Source organism: Podarcis gaigeae (genome assembly GCF_964106915.1).
Source record: "Podarcis gaigeae genome assembly, chromosome: 5".
Classification (NCBI taxonomy): Eukaryota; Metazoa; Chordata; class Lepidosauria; order Squamata; family Lacertidae; genus Podarcis; species Podarcis gaigeae.
Window position 1 is genome coordinate 59,610,740 of NC_139681.1, and position 12,769 is coordinate 59,623,508.

The 12,769-nt window shown below is 46.5% G+C and overlaps 1 protein-coding gene across 2 annotated transcripts in view; it reads right to left on the reverse strand.

The window, feature by feature from the left end:
• Positions 1–12,769, reverse strand: part of HPSE2 (heparanase 2 (inactive)) — a 115,825-nt gene continuing 103,056 nt past the window's right edge. For both annotated transcript variants that reach the window (XM_083740057.1, XM_083740058.1), the window contains 4 exons: positions 10,618–10,732; positions 4,716–4,861; positions 2,193–2,339; positions 1–1,147 (listed from right to left, as the gene is read on the reverse strand). In XM_083740057.1, the coding sequence (XP_083596183.1) occupies positions 982–1,147; positions 2,193–2,339; positions 4,716–4,861; positions 10,618–10,732 (574 nt within the window). In that variant the 3' untranslated portion in view covers positions 1–981. The remainder of the gene's footprint in view (positions 1,148–2,192; positions 2,340–4,715; positions 4,862–10,617; positions 10,733–12,769) is intronic.

Here is a 12,769-nt window from a genome sequence, read left to right on the forward strand (position 1 = left end):
TTCAGAAAATATAATTTAATAATTAACATTTACAGCAAATGCTCCCAGAAGGCAGCATAATTTGACAGTAGCCAAGACCAAACCTCTTCTTCCCCCACCCCACAATGCCACAGGACTCAAAACAGCTGCAGACACCCCAGTGGCTCGTCTTATCCGGATGGACATATGCTGCACATCTTTCCCCTGCAGCTCAATTGGCTGCTTATTTTTGTAAGAGGCTCTTCTGGCTCCTGCATGCACACATGCCTCATAGTGCCATGTGCAACTGCCTCTGTTTGCATAGCCAGTGTGCTCCATCCCATGCCCAACAGCTGCATAGCTTGTTCTACTGCCAGTTGCCAGCAGAGGGAGCAGCTCCCAAAGGAATAAAGCTGAAGGGGCCCAGGATGATTCCGAGGCTTTTCCTGTTGATCAGTTCTGCATCCTGCCCCTGCGTATGTTCAGCAAATAAAGCCGGGGCTCCTATCTCAATCAGAGCCTTTCTGCCTGCCCACAAGGTGGCACAATGTCTCCACTATATGATCATCATCTCTGCACAGGGTTTAAGACGTTTCCCAGGCTGTCAAGGGCAGGATGCTCTGGGCAGCTTCCCCGGATCTGTCATTTTGCAGAAGGTTCAAGTTTCTGTGCTCTTCCAAGTTTCTGAAGCAGCAACTCAGTGCTCCATCCTTCAGTGGGACAGCTTGCTGGGCAATTCCTCTTGACTCTGGCTTAATGCTTTTTCCATAAGAGAGGGATCTGACTCTGAAACCCCCCTCTTTCTCTCCCAATTCATCATGGAGGAGCCACTGCATATGGAGTTGTTGACATCATAACCACACGCCATCCAAGGATGCCCAGTGCTTGTGGGCACCCATAGCGACTCTTCAGTCTCCTTTCCCTGTGCTACCTGCCTAGTCTACCCGAGAAGGAAGCCCTTGGCAGCAGATGCCCCCACCCCGAGGCCTAGCAGGTCTGTCCTTGGCAGTGGGGTGGGTGGAGCTACCGGTATCGGCAGGCCAGGGCATTAACGTTCTTCACCACATAGAAGCTCATCGTGAGCGGTGGGATGACCAGGGTCCGGCCAGGGCGGAGGGGGCGAGGCTTCAGCGTGGGCAGAGTCCCGTCGTCCACCATGGTGAGCGGCTGCCCATTAAGCTGCACTGACCTGCACACACAGAGCAAATGCATGAGAAAACCACCTCAGGGAAGCACAAGGGAAAGGCTGGTCCTAGACACAAAGAAATGGTGGCCCAGCTTTGAGATGGCCACAGGTGTCTTTTGTGGCTAGGAGGAAAGATGCAGGAGAACTGATATTCAAGAGGATGGCCACACCAGCTTCGCACCTCTAGGAGTTGAAGGGGCCTGGACTCTGAGGACAATGTCATGTGAAGGTCCAGGGCTGGCTGGGGCACATGGGAGTGGTAAGACTCATTCCATACTAGCAGGCAACACTTTCCCACTGGACATCAGTGCACAAACTATGCAGCTATAACAGTAGCAAATATGCTAGTGGGCAAGTTAAATGAAGTTCTAGACCATCAGAGCTAAGAATCTTCCTGGGGGTGACAATTACAATTGTGCTCTCTTTGCTGCTTTGTGTACCCTGCCCACACCTCACCCACTTAATACAGGCAGACGCTTAAAGATATGTGCACAAGCACAGCCGCACAGGCATATGTCGTTTCATTTTAGGTGCCTGTTGCTTCACTGACCTGATTGATTATAAGGCAAATACAGTAAACAAATGGAGTGTGTGTAGCAATTTACAAATTAGTCCTGTTACAGGGCATAAGGTCTGGTCAGTCATGGGAGGATTGTTGGTGGAAAGGAACTGCTTGGCACTACAATGGTAATATAAAGTTGAACGACATTAGAGAAGCTAAATTAGCCTGTTGCAGGAAAAGAACATGAAAGGGGGAACCCTTCGTTACCTTACAGGCTAACAGATTTATTGTGGGATCAACTGTTGGTCAGCTGAAAGATGGGATTTACAATTTACATCGAATTTAGGCAGGCTCAGCATCTCGTGTACTGAATGGGAAATTGATGGGGAGCATCACAAGCCTGACACCTGCATCAGTAGCTTCCCTTCTCCCCCCCCCCCCTCCCGCCAAGGCACTGAACTCTAGCAGCAGTGGTCTTTCTTGTCAATCAGGAGAGGCTGGATTCTAATACCACTTTTCAATGCCTACCAGGATGATAGTGCTCACCTAGAGTGTAGCCCTTCCTGCCCATAGGGCTGCAGCACATACTGATGGACAAGCTTGTCCCGAAGGGTTCCCACCAGCTTGATTTTCTTCCGGGACCGGTGCAGGTTGATGATGTAAAGCGTGATAGAGCCGCGGACGTAGTTGTGGCTGTGTGAGACACAGACAAGGTGGCTAAGGGTAAGTGCACACTTCCCTAGATACCTCCTGTTAGTATCAAGATTGAGGACTTCCCTTATTGCTCCACAGATCCCAAGATAAAACCGCTCCAGTCCAAGGAACTGGAGGATGGGGCCATATTATGTAGAAGCTGCTGACCTTTTTGTCTAGCTGAAATTCATGACAGTATGAAATGTTTCCTGCCCTTCCAATTCAGGAAGTTGCCCTGTCACGTCACGTCACTTTCCTTTTCTCTCTCCTTTGCAAAGAAAAGTTTGGTAAGAGAATGGCCCCAATATATCGTGCAACAGCTGGCCAGTGTGATGATGAGGGTGCAATGCACAGCTCCTCTGAACTCCTCAGCACACACAGAGCCCTATTTCTCCAGTAAGGTGGAGCTATTAAAATGTCTTGGCCAAGCGATCTAGCCTGGGTGAAGACAGGGCACAAAATGGAACTGTTGCATCCCATGATTTGAAGTAACCGCAAGGTGATGTTACCTAGGGATGGATTCTTCAGTGTGGTTCCAATCTGGTAAGATAAAGGATCGCGGACAGTGCTATGTACGTGGCATTTTCTGGTCCAGAGTGCATAGGCTGATTGGAGGATGGAAGGAGGGGTCTGCTTTGCAGAAGGGAGCTGGACTAGACAGCCTTTCAAGTCCACTGCTCTTTGATATAGCCATGGGGGCAGCCACTTCAACCTGTGAAAGGGTGGGTGTGTAAGGGTGGGCTGCTCTTGCATTTCTAACCAATGGGATGGTCAAGTGGGCTCTAGAGTCATTAATGTGTGTTTTGCAGCCAACATGCATGAGAAAAGGCACTTGAAGTTTTAAGCGAATCCCTCTGAATCAGCCACAATTTGCAGCTGGCCCTGAGAAGCACCAACAGCATTAAGACTGTCAAAGCAGGTCAATTTACAGGGCAGAAGGAAGCTACATTGCTAAAGGAAGCTCCCACCTTTTGGAATGTTTGAAAAATGGTGGAAAGGTTAAGAGCATGAGATGGGAATCCCCAGCTGAAACCTCCCCTCAACTGCATGAATTTACTATGTGGCCTTAGGCAAAACACTTATCTTCTCAGCCTTGGACCCCATCTGTAATATGGGGACAATAATACAATTCTGTTGCAGGAACGTTGTAAAGATAACCTGAGGCACTCAGAGCTTTATAAATATTATTTTCTCAGACCATATTTCTAGAGTCTAAAGCTCTTTACAGTACGCATGCTTCTGCAGCGAGCTTAGCCAGAAATGCCCCAAACAGAAGACAGAGAGAGTGAATAGCAGTCTCTCTTCCAAATGCCCAGGGCATGGGATGACCTGCCCACCTGTGCCCGCTCCTGCTGCCTTTCCTTTCCCACCTGTCCCTATCCCAGTTGCCAGTTACCTGTCAGTCACTGGCCGAGATTCCCTCCTGGAGGGGGAAGCTTGTTGAAAGCATCTGCCCGAAATGAGGAAGCAACAATGGGGACCTGTGTGCACACAGGGGACTCCCAGGCCCTGCGCTCGGAGGAGGATGCTTTGAAAAGGCTTATCACAGAAACCCTAGCTAGGCTGGGTGCCCCAAGTGAGGGGGGGGGGAGGAACTGAAACCAGACCCCTGGGGCCTTTAGAGGAAAATGCACTCTCTTGATCTCATCCTGATAAAAGTTGGGCTGCAAAGGCACTCACCCTAGTCCCAGAGATAGCTGCTCTTCCCTATCATCACCAGAGCCAATCCCCACCCACCCCGGCCACAACCAGAGCAAGTAAGGATGCAGATATGCACACAGGGATTGCGGGGGCAGCAGGGGGAAGAGAAGCAGGTCCTTAAATCCTGGTCCCCAAACAATTGTTATAACCTCCTTGCAGCAGGAGGAGAACTTAAACCTTTGGGGGGGGTAGACAAAAAGTGAGTTATAGACAAGACTCCTGTATTAATTGCTGTATTAATTGTCCCTGGGACACCAAGTGTCAGTAAGAGACTTGCTCTTTGGCTGGGACAGGGCCATAGCTGCTCAGAAGAATGGAGCAGGAAGGTATCGCTATCATTAAATAGCTTTTGGCTGCGAACGCACTCTCTAGTGTTAAAACACCTCTGGGTTTTGACACTAGAGATGTATACGTTTTGGGACCCACTTTTGTTTCCGAGATGTTGTTTTGAATTATTTTTAATGTTGTGTTTTTATTGTTGTAACCTGTCCTGCAACCTCAGGCAAAAGGGATGACAGTAGCAAATCCTCCTCCTCCTCCTCCTCCATGCCAAGCGACATTTTCGTCCGAGGGTGTGGCCCATGCTGAGTTAACCCTCTTGGGTCTTCCAGTCACCAGTGCCCCAACCCCTACCTCTGTTCCAAGAAGCCATGCTTGCGGCATGTGGCAACTCACTTGTGGTAGCTGGTGCAATGAGCGTAGATGCGCAGTTTATCACGGATCACCCTGCCAAGGCGAGGTTTCCTCTGCAGCCCGGCCACGTGCACAGAGAGCACCCTGGGCCCGACAAGTCGCTTGTAGAGCAGGGACAGCCAGTAATCCTGCCCCACAGAAAAAGAAAAACATAAAAGCAGGTGAGTCATTACACCACATTCAATACAGGTCAGAGATCTACTTTTAATATTGTTCTCCCATGTTGCATCTTCTGCTCAAATTCTCCCTTTCACTATAACTACCAAAAACCTACAAGCTCTGCCCTATATTAGATTACACTGCTGTAGAATGAGTGACCGTTAGTCTCGTTTATACCACTGCAGGGAGTTTTGCCAGAGGACCCTGGGGATTCCTTGCACAGGTACATGTCCCGAGGCAGAAGGTGTTGGGAATGGTGTGAATAAGATGACCTGCCATGCAGACCTGCCTGTCTCCTGGCAGAGCCATTACAGGATACATTCCCAGGGGCCCAGTATAGCTTTACAACCAGGCCAGCCGGGCTGTGAAATTGTGCACTAACCACATGGTGAATAAATGTTGCTGTAATCTGGCATGTAGCAGCAGCATAATAGTCCCTTCACTCGCGGCCCTCTGAGAGCTATTATTGGCAAACAGAGGAGAACATTAAATGTCACTTGTGGTTCTGCTCTCCACACTTCACGTCCTGTTCCTTCCAGAGACGCATGTTCACGCCTGCAGATGAGATGAGGCGTAGCAACAGGGGTGCCATCAGCCACAAGTATGAGAACAACACACACTTAGCACGCAAGTGTGAGGCAAACAGTGTGGTGTTTTCTCCCAGCCAAAGTGCCTACTGGGTGTGTTACTCTGTTCTTTACAAAGAATAGTTGCCCAGAACTCATTTTCAGAAGCTGCAGCACAATTCTGAGCTGTGAGAGTGTTAAAAGAAAAGGCCAAAAGTATTTGTGGTGAACAATATCACCCAAGGGGTGTGAGAAGACAGAATTTCTGATCAAGGACAACTTTAGGGGTGCCACGGGCAACACTGGGCTTTGCCCATCTTTCCTTCCCTCAGTCCTCTGATGCCCTCTCACATCTGTGCCTCCCAAAGGTTTGCACAGCTGTTAGTTGCAGCAGCCCTGGCTATAAGCTCCCCAGGTGAATGGTGCCTCGGGGTTTGGCCAGGAGCTGCTAGTTTCCAGGAACTGAAGCAGCTCAGAGATCAGGGGTGGCTGCAGTGGTTGCCTGGAGGACTCCCAGGGAGAAGGGAGAGGAGAGGAGGAGGGAACACTCTACAAGGGAGGGTGTCTGAAAAAAGGTGAGATGCTACCAGCTTGGCAGGCAAGGGGTGACATAACTGGGCTCCTGAGCCCCACAGGAGTGCTGCAGATAGAAGGGAGCTGAAAATGGCCAAGAGGTTGAAAACCTCTGGCATAGAACATTAGTATCCAGTCTAGTACTGCTGCTCAGCTAATTGATGAACCCGTTCCTTATGAGAACATTGGAACTTGCCTTATCCTAAGTCAAACCATTGGTCTATCTAGCTCAGTACTGTCTACAGTGACCAGCGGTGGCTCTCCAGGATTTCAGGCAAGGGTTTCTCCCAGCCTTACCTGAGGTTGCACAGGTGGAACCTAGTACCTTTTGCCTGCAACTGAGCCACAGTCCTTCCCTCAAACCATGACATGACAGGAGAAGGAAGATAAGAGAGCAACTTTGACCCTTCAAGTTCTCCTGGGTCTGGGTAGATGCTGAAATCTGTTCAGTGGGATGAGTGGCCATGTGATGTGCCACAGAACCTGAAGCTGTGCTGATCAGCCCAGAACTGCCTTGGATGGAGTCTAAGCATTACTGTGGCATGACCGGAATTGGATCCTGCCCTGATGGCTGATGGGTAGGAGCGGAGAGTCTCCCAGGCTCTTGCAGCAGCTGGAGGAATAGCTGAGCTGTACCTTGTCATCACCTCTTCCTGACAGAGTCCAGAGCATGGGGGTGGATGGGAACTGAGTTCAGTGCCATTGGCAATCAAGGCTCCATGGCTGTTTTGTGCAAGGCACTTTCCACTTCATTCTCTACATCCACAGAGCTGGATGTGTGTGTGTAGAATTAAAGACTTTGTGACCCAAGATGCAGGTGTAACTGAGTCAGTGCCTACTGCAAGATGTACTACCATGGCCCCTTCTATTTCTAGGGTAGCCAAGTGGCCAGCCTCCTGGCAATCCAAAGGCCACCAGTTCAAGCTGTTTATTCCTCATAAGTAGCAAGTGCAGATTTGTGACTTTTCTATCTAGCAGGACCAGAAAACTTTGGCCCACTGCACTATATATTTTCTGCTCGTAGAATATGGGTGGTATTTGAAGACACTGTCTTTTATCTTTGATCTTCAGAGCAGCAGCAGCAGAGTTGAAAGACACTCATGTTGGCAGGTTGAATTATCCCTGGATCTCTGAGCTCAGCTATCAGAGCATCTGCTTCGGCGGAGCATCTCTGTAGCTGGAGCTTTCAATCTGACTGAACTGGATGGGCCGTGGCATGGAAAGCCAAGGAACGGAGCTCTTGCAATGGGCGCCCAGCCTGAGTTCGTTGCCAGCTGATGGGCAGCCAGGCTAAGGCAGTGATTGATGCCGCGGCTTCTCTCAGCAGCTAAGGGTCTGCACAAAGGAAAGGCAGCATGTGGAAAAGTCTTTGTCACCGAGCGAGAGGGAGGATTTGGTTTCACATCCCAGCAGCCCTACACAGGCCCAAACGGCTGCTTTCATCTCAGTGATAGCTCCCACGGGAAAAGAGCGGCCGCCACACCTCACCCCAGGTTCAGTCTGGCCTTGCTGTTATTGTTGCTGGTTTTTTTAAAAAACAAAAACCCTCTAGCAACTCACCTGCTGAGGGCAAAAAGGAAAGATATTGGCTAAAAGTGCAATGAGAGATGCTTTTAAAAAAAAAATGGAAGGACAGCCATTCAAAGTGCAGTGCCCTGAAGATAAATAGCACAGAAGAGGGAGTCCTGTTCCACATTAGGACTACCTTGAAGCACTTGCAAATCCTACAGGAAACTCTCCTACATCTCTCTCACACACATATACCCCCCCAAGACTTGGACCCTTCTGGAGCCCCCATACTCTCAGTCACCTGGTATAGCAGTGACTTAAGAGAAAATGACTTATATTGTTAGTTTATTTATTAAGTGTATATACTGTCCTTCACCCAAAGATCTCAGGATGGCTCACAAGATAAAGATACAAAATAAAAGCACAAATAAATATTATATTTGCATGCTCAGTTGATGGCATATGTAATTTTGGTTTGGGACCATGTAACACTTGTTCTTCTGCATGTGTCTCCTGGAAGGCTGATCATTAGCTGTAAGCTATATATCCTTTCCTCTTCCCCTCCACCTCGTTATTAGACAGATTTATTTATTTCATATATTAGTCACCTGTTGACTTAGTCCTCTAGGGGAGGAACAAGACAAATTCATTAAACATTAAAATAGCAAATCAGATCCGATCTCCCCCCCCCCCCCACACTTTTTTTTTTTTTGCCCTTTTGGACCAAGGCATCATGAATAAAAAAGCCTCCAAGAAATGCTCCCCCTCTCAGTCTTTCTAGGGAAGAATACAAATTGGGGGTTAAGGATAACCTGCTTTTCCCAACATACCTTGATCACTGGAAAAAACAAGATGTCCTTTTGTACTGTGGATCCACCCAAAGAACCTGGGATAGCTCAGTTGGTAGAGCATGGGACTCTTAATCACAGGCCTGTGGATTTGAGCCCCACATTGGGCAAAAGATTCCTGCATTGCAGGGTCTTGTATTAGATGACCCTCACAGTCACCTCCAACTCGACAATTCTTTTCTTTTCTTTTTTATGGGGAGGGGGTTTTGACTTCTCTAATCCATTTTCCTGATGCCCGAAGATGTGAGGCTGAAGGAGCCAGAACCAACAGCTGATTATCTGAGAGACAACTGTAAGAAGTCCAGAGTCTCCCAAAGACTCAGCTGCAGAAGAATGCAAAATCTACAGCTCATTACAGGCAGGACTCCGCATTTGCGGCAGCCCTTCTGCTTCCCAGATCCCCATCGCTGCATTCCAGGGGCCTGCTGGCAGTGTCTCTCAGATTGGTACCCTGGACCAGGCTTGTAAATTCCTGGCCGAGGAGATCCAGAGCTTCTTGGAGCTGCCAAGAGTTCCACTTGCAAGGTGTAGAATTTATTAGACTGAAAAAAGATGAAAAGAAAACCTGCTACTTTTAAAAACCTTTTACATACGGTTTCCTTATTAGAGTCCTGAGCGCTTGGAACAGCAACGGCCTCAGCATTTTTGAAGAGCTACAAATGAGCGGGTTTGCATTAAACTGGAGGGAACTGCCCTGCTGTGTGAAGTTGTGAACTCCTTTCACCTTCGTTCCTATAAATCTAAACGGCGTTCAGCTCCGTTTTCCTGACTCTTTAGTCTTTCCCTAAGGAGCCGGCTGCCCTGACTTTGGTTGTTACTACAGCATGTTTTTAAGACTCCTCTCCTGCCCCTCCCTTCTCCTGCTTGTGCACCCCCCCCCAAGAAACCCCTGACTCTCTTGCTCTTGTGTACCCCACAAGGGTCCCACAGAGACTTTCACAGTGGACCAAGTTCCAGCTCCAGAGGTAATCCTGCCCCATCTGCTTTCAACATGTTGTGCTTGACATTAACTAATGTCTCCTATTAGCACTGAAAGAAACCAATCTGGAAAAATGTATTTTCAAGCCGAGTTCAAACAGGCCACAAGGAGCAGTGGATTTTCAGCTGCTCGTAGCTTTTTCTTTCTTTCTTTCTTTTTTTGTGATGCAGCCAAGAGTCTGAGGAACAGGTCAAGGGCACAGAAGTCAAGCACAAATCCCCTGATTTACTGACTGGGAACAGGAAAGGCAGGGAGGAAAAACTGAGACTGATATGGCAGAGACACTGCGAGTGGACAGGCGGAGAGAGATAAGAGAAAGGGGTGGGTGCTGTGTTGCACATCTGACAACAGGGAAAGGGATAGCCAGCCCTGGCCTGAAATGGGGACACAGAAATGTAAATGGGGACAGAACTAGTATAGTAGAGATCGGAGTACAGTGAAGAAGCAGTGTAGTTTAGTGGTTAGAAAGTTGGACTAAGGCCACATTCACACCATATAGTCAAAGCACTGTGATACCACTTTAAACAGGTATGTCTTCCCCCAAAAGAATTCTGGGAGCTGAGAGTTGCTGGGAGGCTCCTGTTTCCCTCACAGACCTACAATTCCCAGAGTTCCCTGTAACACCACCGTAAGAATTGTACTGCTGTGAGGGGAATAGGGACCTCGTACCAACTCTCAGCACCCTTAACAAACCACAGCTCCTAGAATTCTTGGCAGGGAAGCCTTGACTGTATCATAGTGCTTTAAATGTGTGGTGTGAATATGGCCTCAGACCTGGGAGACCAGAGTTCAAAACCTCACCCAGCCATGAAACTCACTTGGGTCTGTTTCTCAGCCTAATTTACCTCACAGGGGTTTTGTGAGGATAAAATGTAGAGAGGGAGAATTACCTATGCTACCTTGAGCTCTCTGGAGGGAAAATGGCATATAATAATGTAGTAATAAATAAATATGTGAATACAAGACATAGTGGGGGGGGGTCAACATGTCATATATCTTTATTGGTTAAGAAAATAACTGCTGTTCTGGAACAGCAACTGCAAAAAGGATGGTGTGGGTGGGTGGGTGGGTGGGTGTGTAAAAAGAGGTGTGGAGAATAGGGCAAAACAAGAGGCCATGGTCACACTGCATACCTATAGCAAATAGATAAGGAAACCAAGCAGTCTGGTGTGGCAGAGACCCAATAAGAACAGACTGGTGATGGGGCAAATTCAAAAGATGCAGAAAGGGACATGGTGTTGCACACCTACCGGCAAAGGGTTGAAGTTCTGGTCCACAAGATGGTTGTGCCCATGGTCAAAAAATGAGTGTCGCATTACTACATCAATGCCTTGACTGGACAACATCCCAAGAGAGTTCAGCCACCTGGCAAAAAAACAGAGGACTTAATTGGTATTTCAGAGAGTAGCAGGCGATGGATCCCCAAAACATTCTTCTACATTCTGCCTCAGCCCCACAGATTCTTGGCTCCCATACTTAAGAGCAATTGAAGTGTTAACAACAGATTTAGTTCCTTCTATCAAGGAAGCACACTACAAATGTCTTCATCTCCATTTTTCCTCACAGCATCCCTGTGAGGTAGTTTAAACTGAGTAATAGTGACCGACCTGAAGTCACCCATTGAGGTTCACTGCTGAGCAGAGATTGGACTGTTTATAGTGTGTAATTACTATCCTTTATTCAGTCATTTTTATGGAGAATTCAAATGAGCTCATAGTCAACCAGTTGGAATGATTGTGTTGTCTGTGTTGCCTTTTTGCAGAGCTGATTTGTTTGGTTTTTAAGAGGTAAAATGCAATTGCAATATTCAATGTGGAGTAGCAAAGCACTACGGCTACTGTGTCTTTAATTATAAGCTTTCTTTTTGTTCAGTGCAACCAACAATCTGTCTTTTCATTATCCCTTAATTAGTCAATTATTTGTACCCTGGTGAGTTTTAACTATGGATTTCTTCTTGTTTTTTAAATTTCTGAAATAGCATTATTTTACAATTGAAAATTCAAAAATGAAAAGAAAGCACCCCACACACAATAACAGAGACTAATTAAGAAGATCTTCGACACTGCTGCTGCCTTCATGAATAGGAAGCAATTAGAGGCAGAAGACACAATGAGGAAGCTTCTTCATAAAGTTACAGGCAACCTTCCCCGAAAGAGACTTACTACTTCATAGTAAACATTATAGAAGAATCTTGGCCATAGGGACCAGCATCTTCAGATAATATAGTGCTATAATAAGCGCTATATGGAACTTGCTAACTGTGGAAAAACAATGCCTTAATTCAAAAGGGTTCTAGTGTGGATGAAATTCTGAAGTGTAATGTCTCTTTTTCAAGTCCAATACTCTAGCGATGGACAAATCAATTGAAGTCCATGTTGCTTTTGCATGTGTTCACCTGTGTCACTTTTGCATGGATTCATTTTTTTCCTGCATTGATCAATAAATATTTTTTTAAACCTGCACAAAAATTCACATTTTAAAGATATGGATTGAATCCAGCTATACAGTATAGTGAATGTGCAGAATGACTTCTGCAAGTGCAATGGAATACCTCCCTCTCTCCTTCCCCCATGTCACCCCCAAATCAGCCCCAGAGGGTTGGGGGAGCAGACTGGAGTGTAGGGGAAACTCCACTGTACTTACAAAAGTCATTCCATGTATGCAATGATGGGCTAGTTAGATAAAAACCAATTTTAAAATATTTATTTTAAAAGCTTTTTCTCTTAAAATACTTTTTCTAATATACTCTTTCTCAAAATATTAATTTTAAATGCATTTTGCCACGATTAACCAGGAATGAACAAATATGACAATTTAGTTTCTTTCAGTTTCTCATTTTGCCAATCTTAAAATTTTGTTCATTTCTGCATCAGTTTATATGTGATTTTAAGTCAGCATGAAAACACACAGATTCACATTAAAATACACACGCAATCAATCCCTTGTTGAAACAGCTGAAAATTGAGTTGCAACATTCAGAAAAGTGTGAAAGTTTGTGAATAATTACATTAATCCAGATCAGACCAGTTTGAACTGGAATTTGCAAAAAACAAATTCTTCAAGTTTCCCTACCACACCCTATCCAGCACACAGCACTACTTTCTTCTCCAGCTTGCACTCTGATAAAAGTCCTCTGCTCTTTTGGCAACAGATATTCAAGCGTTTTTCAAGAGATAGATGCTAATGTGATAAAATGTTGTGAAGTTATCTGGTGAAAACCACTTTTGGGAACACGTGTAATGCTACACATTTTCCCCGTTTCCATTAAAGGCTGTGCTGGAATTACTGTACACAGTTATATAGATCCCAGCTGAGATATTCAGTGATAGCCAAAAAAACAATTCCATGACTATCAGTGATGGTCCCTGAGGTTAGAGAGAAGCAAAGCGATTGCACAGAAAT